The sequence below is a fragment of the Hemisphaericaspora subhashii genome (genome assembly GCF_019202705.1).
Source record: "Hemisphaericaspora subhashii strain CBS 10753 chromosome Unknown scaffold22, whole genome shotgun sequence".
Lineage (NCBI taxonomy): Eukaryota > Fungi > Ascomycota > Pichiomycetes > Serinales > Debaryomycetaceae > Hemisphaericaspora > Hemisphaericaspora subhashii.
In genome coordinates this window covers 25,529-42,209 of record NW_026057345.1, presented here as the reverse complement: position 1 = coordinate 42,209, position 16,681 = coordinate 25,529, and the positions used below count along the sequence as shown (strand labels likewise).

Here is a 16,681-nt window from a genome sequence, read left to right as displayed (position 1 = left end):
GATGAGTGAACCTATAAGCAACAAACCGGAAGACGAAGAAATGATTGACGAAGAGTTCAACGATGAGGAAGTCCAACTCAAAGACAACTCACCAAGTCAACACCATCAACATCTATCCAAAGAAGAAAAGTCAAAACAACGACAACAGTCATTATCAGCTGCTGCTGCTGCCAGTGCTGCCGCTGCCGCACAATCAATCCCTGACTTGCCACAACTTACACGAAAGGATAAATCCCTTAAACAAGTTCTTGATATGATGGATGGGGATTTTGCTCCAATTATACCCGATGCAGTTACTGATTATTATTTAGCTAAGAATGGATTTGAAACTTCAGATATTAAAATTAAACGTTTATTAGCACTTGCAACTCAGAAATTTATTAGCGATATCGCACAAGATGCGTACGAATATAGTAGGATCAGAAGTAGTAGTGCGGTGTATAACTCGTCCAATCCCCAGGTTAGAGCTAAACAATTATTACAGGGACAACAATATGCAAACCAGCAGTCATTGGGAGGAGGTGCAGCAGGTGGCGCAGGAACTGAAGGCGATCAAGCAGGAGCTGCGGGAGGACAACAACTGCAACAACAACAGTCAACTCATTCGGGTAATGCGGGTAACCAACAGGGTAAAATAGTTTTAACCATGGAAGACTTGAGTAGTGCGTTGAGTGAATACGGAATGAATACATCAAGACCTGATTTTTATAGATAGTAACCGTGTTTTCTGAGTTAAAAATTATATTTATGTATTATATAAATGTTTTATGAGTTAATTAATTAATTATATATTATTAAGTACACATTTAAGAGATAATTTACATCCCACCAAAACCACCACCAAATTGTTGCATCATTTTTTGCATCATCCCTGGATTTTGCATCATTTGTTGTGCTTGTTGCATCATTTGTGGGTTCTGTCTCATCATTTGTTGTGCTTGTTGCATCATTTGGGGATTATTCATCATACCAGCTAATCCACCAGGGCCACCAGCACCACCAGCACCACCAGCACCGCCTCCACCTAACATACTCATAGCTTGTTGCATAAAGTTAGGATTGGATTGAGCTTGTTGCATCATTCTTTGCATTTGCGGATTATTAGCTAATGGGTTAGCGCCTGGTTGTCCTGGAGCTCCACCTGCTGCTTGTGAAGCTAATGCAGATTTAGCCATAGTGGACATCATTCTATGTTGTTGTAAAATCATTTCTACCTCCACTGCTGAACAACCTGATCCTCTTGCAATTCTAATAATTCTACTTGGTTCTTTAACAAATATTCTTCCATCACTTTCTAATTCTTTAGTTGTCATTGAATCCATTATATAGATCATATTTTTAATCTTTTTAGAAGTTTCTTCTTCACCTACTTGTGACATAATGTTTCCTAAACCAGGAATCATTGATGCTATATTTGTTAATGGACCCATTTTTAAGAAATTATTCATTTGATTTTGGAAATCTTTCAAAGTAAATTTACCTTCCTTAATATTTTCAATTGTTTGTTTATGACTTTCATCTTGATGCAAATTAAGTGATTGAACATGTTCAATTAAACCTTGAATATCTCCAATTCCTAATAACTTAGATATAAATGTACTTGGTTTAAAGACTTCCAAGTCACCAATATGTTCCCCAGTACCAATGAAAACAATTGGGGTTTTGGTAGCAGCAACAGCAGAAATAGCACCACCACCTTTCGCATGTCCATCCATTTTAGTCAAGATAATAGAACCAAAATTGGCACTTTCTTTGAATGCCTTGGCTTGAGATTCAGCCGCTTGACCAATAGATCCATCCATAACCATGATAGTTTGAGTAGGTTGGACGGTTTCACTGATTTGTACCATTTCAGTGAATAATTGTTGTTCTTGTCGATGTCTACCTGAAGTATCAACAATAATTATATCAAATCTTTCTTGTTTAAATTTTGAAACCCCTTCAAAAGCAATCTTAACTGGATCAGGTTCTAAATAAGAACCATAATAAGGAATGTTTGCTTTAATAGCATTTTGTTTTAATTGATCAAAAGCACCAGCTCTGAAAGTATCGGCACATACTAAACCAACCTTGAATCCTCTTTTCTTGTAATAAACCGCCAATTTCGTACAAGTAGTGGTTTTACCAGCACCTTGTAAACCAACAAACATGATAATATGACTTGATTCTTTTGATACTCTAATCTTTTTACCATGGAGTGTTTTGGTAGTGGTTGAAAGCTTTTTAGGTTTTGGAGGTTCAATAGTTGAATCTACTAATCCACATAATTCATCAAAAATGATTTTTTGTAATTTCTTACGTTTATTCATTGAAGATGTTTCTGAAGCAACATTTTGCAGTTTGATTTGATTCTTAATATTCTCTCGTAATTTGACAACCAATTTTATATTCACATCTGATTCTAAAAGAGCAGCACAAATGTCTTTAATCATTTGTGTGATTTCATCATCTGAACCAGACTCAACTGATGATAATGCACCTCTCAAACGAGACCCTAAATCTGCTAACACCATTGCTTTATTATAAAGATGTCTATCCTTTTTTTAGACAATAGCTTGTTGCAATTGAGTAGATGGATATTTGTATATAGAAGTGAATATAAAATATACAATTTATTAGACACTTCTTTTATAAGTTTAATAAACTCACTTTGAATTAATTTGAGTCAAATTTAAAAAAGAATTTTTGGTTTCGTTGGAGATTTTTATCAAAAAGTTCGTGGAAAAGCGAAGAAATAAAAAACCAGAATAAAGTATGATCGTGTGATTACCAATTTATCATCATGCTTTTTTCATCAAGTTAGATATATACATATCTACAAAGTGATTTCTAGATTGTATCAATTACGATACTTCAATTATAATGCCAATAAGCATTGGTATCTTCAAGAGCTTATGATTTTCTTGCTTTTTTTGAGACTACGCAGTGTAGGGGATTTTTATGTCTTACAATTATGGGAGTATTCCTGTCTGTCAAATGAAGTTCCAAAGATCCATCCATTGTTGGATTTCGCACGACTTATCATCCTTCTCTTTTTTTCAATCTCCGGACTCTCGCTACATTTGAAGACATAGACCAATACATTTTGTATAAGTGGGACCCTTGTTTATGTCATCATCTTGAGTACGATTCTAGTAGCAATGACATCATCGTCTCCTCCAGAAATTAGGGAAGATAATTCACCACGTACGACATCCTCCGATATAGATACAAAGCCATTGGTATCATCAACTTCAGAAACCTTCGTTGAATCTGATAAAGTTATAACGGATAAATCAAAAGTAGATTTTACTGCAAATGGTAAATTTAAATTCTATCCGGATAATCCAGAACATCATAGACATAAATATAAATGGACTTCAAAAGAACCTTCAAAATTTTATGATCCATGTGAAGAAAGTCGACAAGCTTCAATAAGTTGTTTATTACGTAATCAAGATGATAAATATCAATGTCAAGATTTCTTTGATGCTTATCGTGAATGTAAACAAGATTTCTTTGCAAAGAAAAAGAAGGATAGACTAGAGGGTAGGAAAGGTTGGGGTTGGTAAACCAACACACACACACACACACACATACGCGTACATATTAACATTCAAAGAAATACAGATTGTGTATAACATGTAAATAGTCCTTACGATAACTAAATTCATATTTATCTATATATGTACGAATCAATTCGTTTGTCTGAGGAACTTATACCATATCACATACTGGATTTCCTATATCTCTCTTGATATGCCCAGTTAATTTTGCAGATATTAAATCATCTTCATCTTCTTGTCTACTACTTCTCAAGAAGACCGATGAATTTAATGGAATATTGACTTCAGATTCACCACTTCCTTCTTGGTTAAATAATTCAAAATCATCATAAACGTATATATTCCTATTACTGAAATCATTAATCAGGATTGGATCATGTCTGGTTAAAATGACATGAGGATTATAATTCCCATGCCGATCTTTAATTGCTTTAAATGGAAATGTATTCAACATTTCAATATTTCCATTCTTTCGATTAATTGAGCCAATGAGGACTAATTCATCGGTGTTTTCATCCTGTTTCAACAGGTATTGGCTTTTTTCATCCCGTTGAATGTTCTCATATACTCTCTTATATCGATTCAAATAATCTTCATTTTCAACATGAGCAAATATGAATTGGAAATAAATATCTAAAAATTGTGATATATTAATCTTTACCACAAACAACACATAATTTAATTGAACATTCAACAACGCAATTGAATCATCAGATGTGATGATCTCATTAAGATTGTATGAAGAGCCTCTATCCCAATCTTCCAAGAATAAAGTCCGATATTTCTTCTGTGAATTGGATTTCTTGCCATTAGTACCAGTAGTGGTCTTTGGACTAATTTTCTTTAGTTTCTTTTTACTCATTGGGAATACTTTGATCAATTCCTGAAAACTCATTCTAAACTCTTTGGTTAACAGAATATACTTTGATAATTGACGTTTGCATACCCCCTTTTTGAGCTTGATCAAACTCTTCAAATTCTCATTCAAATCATTCATGAAATTCATTAAATACATCCGCCTAAATTGAACAAAAGGTTGTAATCTCATCCAAAGTAATAATTGTTGTTTAACTTTCATCGATTTAAACCGGGAAATACTCGAAACGGTTCCATTTGGTTCTTTAAATTTCATGAACCTCAAATCTTCATTCTTGAAATCTATAACATGACCGCTAATTGGAATATTCACATTATCATATCTTAATTTTTTCGAATACTTCACATTCTGATCAATTGATAATCGATCCAATACATTCAATTTCCGAATAAGAATCTTATTCTTTATTAAACCATTATTCATAAATCCAAAAAAGAATCGGGTGAAATTATGTAATTTAAATAACATAAACTCTAATCCTCCATTTTCACTTCCATTCCCAGTGAAGTTTAATATTCCATCTATATTCCTCCTATCGGGAGATATATTATTCATGATCAAGTTCACATAATCTAATGCATGGTCAGTGGGTGAATCTATCTTCATGGTATAACTTACACCCGATTGGAAGTATGAACAAGGCAAAGAATCTAAAATATTCTCCTTTTCTGATTTAGTTAATTCCGCTGGAGGGGATGTATCACCATTGGTATTCATCAGCATGTTGAATATCTGTTCTCTTATGATTTCTTGATCTGGTTGAGGAGGCGGGATATCTAGCTTTTGACGCTTTGTGTGAGGGGATCTAGACTTGGGTGGGCGCCCCTTTCTTTTCTTGATGCCTCGTTGTTGTGATGGATGAGGCGCTGGTGGTGGGGGTTCGATTCCATTGGATTGTGATAGCCATAATAATTTATTTCTTCTTTTTATCAAATATTCATCCATTGATAAACTCAAATTATCTTTTCCGGCTGCGAGTACATTTCTGAATAATAACGATGGTTGACTAGATGATTGATTCAAAAAATTACAAAATAACGGAGCATGGTAATAAATGTATCCCCTTTGATTCAACTCTTGAATTATGTTTTCTACTTCACGTTGATACTTCTTGGCTCTTTGAATTAAAATCTCTTGTTGATTAATTTTACTCTTAGTTGATGGACCACTAGTATCATCATTACCTTCGCCATTTCCAGTCGATGCTCCCGCACTTGTGGATTTCTTTTCTCTATTGGCACCTGAACTACCTGCACTGGTGGATATTGGTGCACTTGCGCCTGCGTTGGGTTCTGCACCCAAGTCCACAATAGAACCATCTTGATTCAAGTTATACCTTCTATTTCTATGTCTTAATCTAATTGCATTCTGTCGCCTTAAGGGAGTGCCACCAAGGGTAGGGGGATACCAAAGTAATTGTCTATTTGACGAATCTGAGCTTTCTGTACGAGGCGGAGGTTGACCATAACGGTTACGGACTGCCGTATTGGTCGGGATTAAAGTATTCTCGTTTAATGGGTTTTGTCTAGCAGAAGATAATAGCAATCTTTCATTTGATCGAATGTCTGACCGTAATCCGATATTTTCTTCCTCTACTATGAATGAGGAACTGGTTGACTCTTCGTCATCATCGACGTCGTCTTCATCATCATCCACTATGATGTCATCTTCGTCATCACCAACAAGGTCAGGGTAATATATAATTTCCATATCTTCGTCTTCATCATCGTTATCATCTTCATCGTCTTGGTCTTCCTCCTCTTCTTCTTCTCCCTCTTGCTCTTCTTCGTGGAATTCATCCGCACTATATTCAAAACTCTGATCATCATCATTCTCGTCTTCGCCATTATCGGAGATTCCAAGGTCGACGTCAGTTTCAACTACATATGCATCTCTATTACGGTTACGATTTAGGAGACCAGATCCTGGTGATACCCCAATTGGGTCTGTCGTTGTTCCTTGTCGTTCCTCTTGTTCCAACCGAGTTAATTCACGAGATAGATTATGCAATTGAGCCGGAATACTCAGGGTTGTAAACGATCCTCGATTTCCACTAAGGCTACCACGTCCTCCTTCTTGAATAGTTCTATCTCCTATTAATTCATTAAAATGAGTATGTATCCGATTCAAATCAGAAAAATGACGCAACATCCTGGATCTAAACTCTGCTTCTTGACGATTTCCTTCAGGGAGATTTCGAATCATATACCCTGACAATAAGTTTAAATTATTTAAATTGGGTCTATCTCGATAAAGACCAAATGTAGGTGGTGGGAGTGAAACAGTAGTTAGCTCAGATGGATGAGTAAGAAGTGGTTGGGGGGTTTCAGGGGTTATCTCACCTCTTATGGAGTTGCTTCCTTGATTAGTGTCATCACCGTTGTTAGTGTTTGTTGATGGTGACGACACATTCCTAAATCGTTGAATCGTATCTAATAAATGACGATCAGTTGTAGCTGTTGCATTAATTGATAGTCGTTGTGATAGTTCATTTAAGGGGGTAGTGTTTTCGCTTGATGTATTAGGCGACGATGGGGGTGGGGCCATTATCAATTTATATTTATTATTTGATTTACAATGATGATCAACTTTTGTTTGCTTTACTTTTTAAAAGATTATTAACAAATAAATAAATAAGATATTAATAAATGTAAGTTAAATTAAATTAAAATTAAAAGATTTTTACAATCACAAGAAGAAGAAATGATAAATTTAACAATTGACTGGTACTGCATATAATATTTCTATGATAAACTTTTTTATCTGTGGAGTCGTATGTCACAAATTATTCATTTTTGTCTCAAATTTACAGGATGGTTTGTGTCGTAAAAGTTGTCTTTTGGGTAATCAAGTAGAGAGTTTGTCCTTTGGATAGAAAGATATTGAATAATTCCCATATATTAACTACATTTTATTTGTAATGAATTTTTGATTAATCAGTTTGTAACTAGTTTGTCTATAGTGTTGCATTACTACGAGCATTCTAGACTACATGTGTTGTTGATTGGAGATTTACACTTCTTTTTTTTTCGGTACGTTCGATGATAAACATAAAACGTTCATGATAGATGACATCATATGCCATAAAAACCATCGTCACCCGTTGTGTTTAATTAATTTTATGGAATAACAAATGACTTTTACAACACTTTGAATATAATTATTTTACTTACATTCACTTGGAAAAAATTTTCAAAAGGAATGATATCAAGCAATGGAAATGGAATGATTCTTACTAATTACCCTTGATTCAAATCCCACATAGGACAAGAAAAATGGGACAAGAAAAAATTCCAAATAAAATCATTGATGTTACATAGTTGTTTCGATTTAAACACAGGAAGATATCTTTTATTCCCCTTCACAAACCCCCAAAAAGAAAAATGCCACATCAGTTTTCCAAAAAAAAAAGGCAACGGCCCACCAGAATGGTTCTTTTCTGTTACTAAGCAAACTTTACAATTTATTTTTTGCTATCAAGCAAAGCAAGGTATTGGAAGGTGAATCATACTCATTGTAATTTTTGAGCTAGGTCACATTTCGCCAAAAATACAGCAAAAACTATTGATAATGATTGAACAGATAGGAGAGGTTTCTTCTGAATGTCCTCTTACTTTGTAGAGATTTATTAATGTTTTAAATATTTTGCAATTGTTTTTTTTTTTTTACATAATTAGTTAATAGGCGTGTGTTAAACTACGTAGAATGGTATGTCGCAAAATTTGGCTCTAGCTTTTTAGTCCTTTTGGTAGAAAGATTTTGAATACATGGAGTACCATATATTAACAACTTTTTATTTGTAATGAGTTTGTAATTAATAAGTTAGTACGGATATTTTTTCAAAAGGAATGATATCAAGGGAAAGGGAATGATTCTTAGTACCCTTGATTCAAATCCCACACATAAATTTGTGTAGGACAAGAAAAATTTAACATAAAATAATTGATGTTACATATTTGTGCCATTTTAAACGGAAAATATCCTTTATTCCCCGTTACCAACGGCATTCTATTTATAAACTTTAATTACATAATTTGGTTTAGAATGCACTATTACCTTTGTGTTGCTTTTCTTATTCCAGGATGATTAAGATTCCGTTTTAATTCATTGAAGACAGTTGAAGCAGGCTTTTTTGCTTAATTACACCAAATATTTAAAGCTATGAAATATGTTGAAAAATTAGATAGAGCCCTTTTAAAACTGGAACAGCCAACTTGAGGTGGATAATTATTGATTACAACGGTTGTGTGATGTTAGCAAAGAAGTGGAACCACCGGGAATGGACCTAAGACTACCGAAGGTCACGTATTACATGAAGCTTTGATAAGAAAAATAATTCAAGCTTCTCTCAAAATCCCCGTTCAAATTCAAGAAAAATTCTGGGCAAATCAACACTCTTTTTAGAAGGAAAAGTTCATCAAACTTCGATTTATATTCCAATATGAGGTATTTAGAAGTGCAACTAAATAGCTCATCTATGGTCTCGATACTCGTTTGAAGCCTTTAAACAGCCGTAATCAGCCTTGAGATTTTTCGTGAGACTAAACCATAAAATCCCCATAAAATACAAAAACCTTGTTGGTTGAGACCCTGCGAAACACAAAAAAATGAGGTTTTGGAAACACTTGATGTTTATTTTGTTATTTGTAGAATGTGGGTTTCATACGTCATGTGTCTAGGTCATCAAAATCTGTATTTCATTATTAATGTCTAAAATTTAAAGTTTCCAAGGATAAACCTTTAAAACAAATTTCTTGCACCCACTTACTCCAAGTTTATATAAAAGATGGGATATCGCAAGTGGATGAATGTTTGACTTTTGTTCAAACGTTAAATTACTTTCACTCAACCTTTCACTCAACTTTAAATGATTTTTTTAACTTTATTGTTATATTTTTACATATCACTCACCACCTGTGAGTATATCACCGGAATTTTTACAGATTTTAAGTCTCTTGAATGGAATAATGCTGCTAATTATGCGTATTCGACTCCTTCTACTCCTAGTTGGGTTGTCACTATGGGTTGGGAAATGGATTTCAACAAAGTCAAGCCAGGTGATACATTCGTTTTACATATGCCATGTGTTTATAAATTCACCAGTGACTCAGATATTGTGCTGATGATTGCTGACAATCAAGTTGTTGCTACTTGCACCATGCACCCTGGTGACGTTGTGGTTGCTTATTCTGAATTGCAATGCGTTGTTGAAGATAATCTCCTTGGGGCAGAATCTGCCAGAGGTGAAATTTCCTTCCCAATTACCTTCAATGTAGGTGGTTCACATTCTGATATTGATATTTACTGTTCTTCATATTTCAAATCAGGGTCCAATATAGTTACATTTAATGATGGAAACAATAGACTTTCGAATGCAGCTCAGTTCAACAAGGAACAATCATTGAGTCCTAATACCCTTGTGTATAGAAATAGAGTTGCTCCTACAATGAATTATCAACAGAATTTTGTATTGGGTGCAATTTGCAGCAGCGGCTATACATCTGGAACTATTGGTATTCAAGTCAACACAGCAGCGAATAAGGATATCACTATTGATTGCAATTCTGCTGGCTATGGTTTCACAAACAAGATGAATGACTGGTACTTTCCAGAGAATAGATTTGTCGTCGGAACGGTTAAAGAATCTTGTACGAATCACGGGTATACTGTAACCTACGAAAACGTTCCTCCAGGCTACATTCCATTTGCATCGGCAGGTTTGCTTGCAAAAGTTGGTCAAAAAGCTAGTGTCACTTATATCCACAAATTTCAATGTCAAGGAATCTCGAATGATAGGCTGAAATCCATCACTTGGTCATCCTACTCAAATAATTCCCCTGGTGCAAATGGGATGGCGGTATATCTCGTTACATCAACCCACACCGAATCTACAACGATGCTTTCGTATGTCTCCTACAAAGAAGATGCTCTTACCAAAACCCTTGTTGTACATGTTCCTATTCCTACTACGACAATAACAAGCACCTGGGATGAGGAGTATACCGCTACCAATATTCAAGCAGCTGAAATTGGTAAAACAGCCATTAAAACCATTATTGTTCCACGTTCTTATGAAAGTGTTACTGTTACGTGGGAGAGTGCTCATACTGCAACTGAGACTTTGCGGGATGGAGCTACTTTTACTGTGGCTGTGAATGTGCCTATTCCTACTACGACAATCACTAGCACCTGGGATAACGAATATACAGAAACCGGTACTCAAACAGCTAAAACTGGTGAAACAGCTACTGAAACCATTATTGTTCCACGTTCTTATGAAACTGTTACTGTTACATGGGAGAGTGCTCATACTGCAACTGAGACTTTGCGGGATGGAAATACTTTCACTGTAGCTGTGAATGTGCCTATTCCTACTACGACAATCACTAGCACCTGGGATAACGAATATACAGAAACCGGTACTCAAACAGCTAAAACTGGTGAAACAGCTACTGAAACCATTATTGTTCCACGTTCTTATGAAACTGTTACTGTTACATGGGAGAGTGCTCATACTGCAACTGAGACTTTGCGGGATGGAGATACTTTCACTGTATCTGTGAATGTGCCTATTCCTACTACGACAATCACTAGCACCTGGGATAGCGATTATACAGAAACCAATACTCAGAGAGCTAAAACTGGTGAAACAGCTACTGAAACCATTATTGTTCCACGTTCTTATGAAACTGTTACTGTTACATGGGAGAATGATCATGCTACAACTGAGATTTTGCTGGATGGAAATACTTTCACTGTATCTGTGAATGTGCCTATTCCTACTACGACAATCACTAGCACCTGGGATAACGAATATACAGAAACCGGTACTCAAACAGCTAAAACTGGTGAAACAGCTACTGAAACCATTATTGTTCCACGTTCTTATGAAACTGTTACTGTTACATGGGAGAATTCTCATACTGCAGCTACGACTTTGCCTTGGAAAGATGGAGATACTGTCACTGTATCTGTGAATGTGCCTATTCCTACTACGACAGTCTATAGCACCTGGGATGAAGAATATACAGAAACCGGTACTCAAACAGCTAAAACTGGTGAAACAGCTACTGAAACCATTATTGTTCCACGTTCTTATGAAACTGTTACTGTTACATGGGAGAGTGCTCATACTGCAACTGAGACTTTGCGGGATGGAAATACTTTCACTGTATCTGTGAATGTGCCTATTCCTACTACGACAATCACTAGCACCTGGGATAACGAATATACAGAAACCGGTACTCAAACAGCTAAAACTGGTGAAACAGCTACTGAAACCATTATTGTTCCACGTTCTTATGAAACTGTTACTGTTACATGGGAGAGTGCTCATACTGCAACTGAGACTTTGCTGGATGGAGATACTTTCACTGTATCTGTGAATGTTCCTGTGCCAACCACTACAATATACACCACCTGGGATAAGGATTTTATTGAAACTGTTAGTGGATCGGCAGAGGTCGGAAAAACGGTGGTCGAAATTATCCAGATTCCACGCTCATATGAAATTGCTACTCAAACGTGGATAAATTCACATACTGAAGTATCTACATTGCTTCTAGAAGATGGTCCTACTGTTACTATTGTCGTTTATGTTCCAATTCCTACTGTGACAGTGTACGTTAATTGGGATGAGGATTTCACTGAAACAATAGGTGTAACTGCAGAGATTGGGGAAACAGCCGTTGAAACTATCCTAGTGCCACGTCAAACATCTACTGTTACATGGACTAATGCTCATACTGAAATTGTTACCTTGTCCGAAAACGTTGGAGAGTTTGAATCAGTTATCATATATGTTCCAATTCCTACTTCGACAGTATACACAACTTGGGAAGAGGATTACACTAGTATAATTCCTGGGTCTGCAAAGATTGGTGAAACTGCCGTTGAAACTATCCTAGTTCCGCATGTCACAACCACAATTACCTGGACTTACCCTTATTCTACGTATCTTACAATAGCTGGTGGTCCAGGTTTGCCTGAAACAGTTATCATATATGTTCCCATTCCTACTTCAACGGTATATGTCAGCTGGGATGAGGATTATGCTACTACAATTACCGGGTCTGCTGAAGTTGGTGAAATCGCTGTCGAAACTGTCCAAGTTCCAAGATCCTATGAAACATCCACGGTTACCTCGACCAATTCTGATACTGAAATAGTTACCTTAGCACGGACAGTTGGAGAGCCTGGATTAATTATCATATATGATCCAATTCCTACATCTACGGTATACGAAGCTTGGGGCGAAGATTATACTAGTATAATTACTGGATCTGCAGAGTTTGGGGAAACGGCGGTGGAAACTATCCGAGTGCCACGTCAGACATCTACTGTTACATGGACTAATGCTCTTACTGAAATTGTTACCTTGTCAGAAAAAATTGGAGAACCTGAATCAGTTATCATATATGTTCCAATTCCTACTTCTACGGTATATGCCAGCTGGGATGAGGATTATGCTACTACAATCACCGGGTCTGCTGAAGTTGGTGAAATTGCTGTGGAAACTGTCCAAGTTCCAAGATCCTATGAAACATCCACGGTTACCTGGACCAATTCTCATACTGAAATTGTTACCTTACCAGGGAAAATTGGAGATCTTGAATCAGTTATCATATATGTTCCAATTCCTACTTCGACAGTATACACAACTTGGGAAGAGGATTACACTAGTATAATTCCTGGGTCTGCAAAGATTGGTGAAACTGCCGTTGAAACTATCCTAGTTCCGCATGTCACAACCACAATTACCTGGACTTACCCTTATTCTACGTATCTTACAATAGCTGGTGGTCCAGGTTTGCCTGAAACAGTTATCATATATGTTCCCATTCCTACTTCAACGGTATATGCCAACTGGGATGAGAATTATGCTACTACAATCACCGGGTCTGCTGAGGTTGGTGAGATTGCTGTAGAAACTGTCCAAGTTCCTAGATCCTATGAAACATCTGTCCAAACCTGGACCGGCTCATATACTGAAACTGTCACTGTACCTGGAGAAGATGGAGATGCTCCGACTGTTGTTATCAATGTTCCAAGTAGTAGGGTATACACTAATCAATCCTCGTGTCAAGATTTAGTTAGACGGGGTCTCAATGGAAATGAGACAATAGTGAGAGTTTGCGACGGTTCTACGGTATCATCAACACTGGAATACACCACAGAAACTGGATTATGGAGTACTGGAAGATACCTGACTGACCTGTCAAGAGATATGATTTGGTCTAACACAACAGTATCGAATGTACAGAAAACCAGAACAATTACTTCAACTATACGTCAACCTCATGCAACCGAATATGGAGGTAATGGTGGAAACAAAGGCGATAATATCAGTCATGGTGGAAACAAAGGCGATAATATCAGTCATGGTGGAAACAAAGGCGATAATATAAGTCATGGTATGGTAACAATTTGGGTCTCGCTGGACTCAAACGGTGGGGTTTCTACTGTTGTTGGATCTGGTAATGATGGAGCTGGCATATTCGAATCATCGCTGTCTTCTTATGCAGGGTCAGATGAAGGAACGATTGAATTATATGACGATAGTTTGATCTATTCTGATTCTGCGTCTCACGTGTTTGCTGGTGTTGCTTTGTTGGTAATTAGTCTTTTGTTTGATGAATTTCTTTGAGTTTACAAGCGGGTTTTTAGAATTTTTTGTTTATGTTAGAGAAGTTGTGGCTTCTTTTCGAGTCTTTGGTATTATTTATCTAGACTAGTGTTATTTTTTTATTATTATTGTTTTTAAATTGTTATAGTTGTTTTAAATAAAGAAAATTTGTATTGTAAATTCGATTTAATATCTGTAGATTTTAGAGTGTGTTTCCTTTCGGATGCATGCCGAAGAAGGTTTCACAATTCCAATTGGAAATCTTTTCCATATTTGTCTTAAATGGTAAATATTCTAGAAGGCTTCTTTTCGATCTCACTATCATAGTAGTCGTCGTTTCCCAATTTATGTTCAGATGAAACTTGGTAGTACAGCTCGGAAAGCTTCGCGATGAATCCGGTCTCATTCTCTAAAAAAAATATTTTCATCCGCGTTAAAAAATAATTGATTGTTTCAAATTTGCAACCATTTAGTTTCAAGGAAAATTTGATTTTCGAATATTTAAATACCAATCCAAATTTTCCATCAAAACAATTTCCTTTCCCTTTTTCTTTCTTCTTTTTCTATCATAAATATATCTACCCAATCAGATGCATTTGACAAACTTTCTACTACTTTCCTTTATGCTGTTGAGTTTTTGCGTCCAAGCAAGTGGAGTCAATGATGCAGGTTTAGACTCCAACTCATCGGAAACTATTTTGCTAAACATTGGAACTACTGAAGTTAACGAAGAATTGCCCATCTTGCAAGATATACCCATCTTGCAAGATATAGATTCAAACTCATTACTTGTTGACCCAAACGTTGGTGTTGCTCAAGGAGATGATTATCAAGCCTCTGGCGATGCAGTCTTATTGGAAGAAGGTCAGGGTATTCCCACTTCAAGTTCTGAACGCTTTACTACCATTGCTGGGAAAGGCCATTATATTGTTCCATCTGAGAATGATGGTATTGCAACATCCGGTCACAATGTAGACCCATCGTCTGCTGTAGAAAATGTTGAAGGCTGCAATGCCTGTGTGGAAATTGTTACTACAATCACGGTAACCGGAGAAACCACAACAACAACAACAAGTACTGGAAAAATTGACGAGGTAACTGCTGGTCCTATTATAGCTGGGGTTTCTGCTGATGAAGAATTATATAAAAGTACAAATGAAGTTGAGAAAAGCAGTGAAATTGAAGCAACTACAACTACAATGTTGCTTACTTTCACTCACACCATAACTATACCAGATCGTAATACTACAACCTTTTACAACAGTAGTAGTGCCGTGATCACTAGCACGATTCCATATAATAGAACTACTACCCTACTGAACTGGACCAGTACCAGCATTGGCCTTTTTGATTTAAAACTGCTGTTTGATGAAAGTGTGATTTACGAAGGTTCTGGTTCTCGGGTTTTGTGTGGATCTTTCTTGTTGCTCCTTAGTTTGTTTATTTGATTATTTTAAAGAATCTTGAACTTGTTGTGATGAGTAAGCTCTTTGATAGATTATATATTTTAGTTCTAACTACGTTGAATTGTTAATTTTTGTTTCCAAATTATATGCTGTATGTTTATATTTTGTTTGAATTGTTTGAATTGATGATACTCTATATCTTTGCGCACCCAAATTTACATAAAAAAAAAGTGTGTGCGAAGTTCGCTGTTTCACAGTTGTAACATCTTCTTTTCTGTCAAACTCGATACTTGACTAAAAGATGCCGAACCAAATAGTAAACAAAGATTTCAATGTAAGCAGCCTGTTATGGGTTGTCTCAGAATAACAAGCACGTAGAATAATTCTTTATGTATTGTCTTTTATTCTTAGATGAGATGCGTATTTGCGAAATTAACAAACCTATTTACAGCATTAATTGAAGGTTCTATGACATTTCGTTCCGAAATCCATTTATATAATTACCGAAGACAATAGCTCCTTCAACGATAACTAATTTATAATAAATACCCATTAGTAATTATATTTTATAGTTATCTTGGAAATGATTAGAAAATGGAGACCTTTAAATTATCCTCGGTTTTTTTTTTACTCATATCAATTAGGAAAGCTACGATTTTTTTTTGGTACGGTGTGTTTCAAATTGGTAGCACAAACACAGTCAAAAAGAAAAGACAGAAAGTAATTGTTTCAGAGGGAAGCGAATAAGCCGCGCATTTTGCGAAAATAATATTATGCATACAATATAAAATAATCGTGTAATATAATAAATCTAGAACTAGAACTACAATGGAATCTTTATCGTGTGAGTTATAGAAGTTTCAGAATTTACCAAAAAAAAAACTTATAACACAAGTTTATGTTTATAAAAATGGTTCATGCTGATGATGTGCAAATGATTATAATAATTATAATTGTGTCATAAATGATCCTTCAAACAAGTGACATTTGAGAACAATGGATTGATAAGATGTAATATAATTTTATTCATTAAGGGTTGCATATGCTACAAAAAAGTTATTTATGGATCCAGAAGGGTTCATTTTAGTGAATAAAATTGGGAGAGCTTTAAGACAGTCTAGCCGCAGCTTACAACATTTTTATGCGTAGTCTTGCAGAAACGGTAACTAAAGACAGATTGAAACAAAACGTTCAAACGTTTAGCTGACTTTCAAAATATGATAAATTG

General features: G+C 35.8%; 6 protein-coding genes across 6 annotated transcripts; 4 read left to right on the top strand and 2 right to left on the bottom strand. All coding sequences in view use genetic code 12, as the record gives it.

The window, feature by feature from the left end:
* Position 1: 1 nt before the first annotated feature.
* On the top strand, positions 2-715 carry J8A68_004234 (uncharacterized protein; the record flags this gene model as incomplete). Its single annotated transcript, XM_049408171.1, has 1 exon — positions 2-715. The coding sequence occupies one exon, from the start codon at positions 2-4 to the stop codon at positions 713-715; it is 714 nt and encodes a 237-aa protein (XP_049262457.1).
* A 103-nt stretch (positions 716-818) lies between these two features.
* On the bottom strand, positions 819-2,513 carry SRP54 (RNA-binding signal recognition particle subunit; the record flags this gene model as incomplete). The annotated part of the gene is made up of 1 exon (XM_049408170.1): positions 819-2,513. The coding sequence occupies one exon, from the start codon at positions 2,511-2,513 to the stop codon at positions 819-821; it is 1,695 nt and encodes a 564-aa protein (XP_049262456.1).
* Positions 2,514-3,140: 627 nt separating this feature from the next.
* Positions 3,141-3,551, top strand: J8A68_004232 (uncharacterized protein; the record flags this gene model as incomplete). The annotated part of the gene is made up of 1 exon (XM_049408169.1): positions 3,141-3,551. The coding sequence occupies one exon, from the start codon at positions 3,141-3,143 to the stop codon at positions 3,549-3,551; it is 411 nt and encodes a 136-aa protein (XP_049262455.1).
* Positions 3,552-3,696: 145 nt separating this feature from the next.
* Positions 3,697-6,969, bottom strand: J8A68_004231 (uncharacterized protein; the record flags this gene model as incomplete). The annotated part of the gene is made up of 1 exon (XM_049408168.1): positions 3,697-6,969. The coding sequence occupies one exon, from the start codon at positions 6,967-6,969 to the stop codon at positions 3,697-3,699; it is 3,273 nt and encodes a 1,090-aa protein (XP_049262454.1).
* A 2,320-nt stretch (positions 6,970-9,289) lies between these two features.
* J8A68_004230 (uncharacterized protein) lies at positions 9,290-14,068 on the top strand (the record flags this gene model as incomplete). Its single annotated transcript, XM_049408167.1, has 1 exon — positions 9,290-14,068. The coding sequence occupies one exon, from the start codon at positions 9,290-9,292 to the stop codon at positions 14,066-14,068; it is 4,779 nt and encodes a 1,592-aa protein (XP_049262453.1).
* Positions 14,069-14,637: 569 nt separating this feature from the next.
* Positions 14,638-15,495, top strand: J8A68_004229 (uncharacterized protein; the record flags this gene model as incomplete). The annotated part of the gene is made up of 1 exon (XM_049408166.1): positions 14,638-15,495. One exon carries the CDS (start codon positions 14,638-14,640, stop codon positions 15,493-15,495), a length of 858 nt encoding a protein of 285 aa, XP_049262452.1.
* Between the last annotated feature and the right edge of the window lie 1,186 nt (positions 15,496-16,681).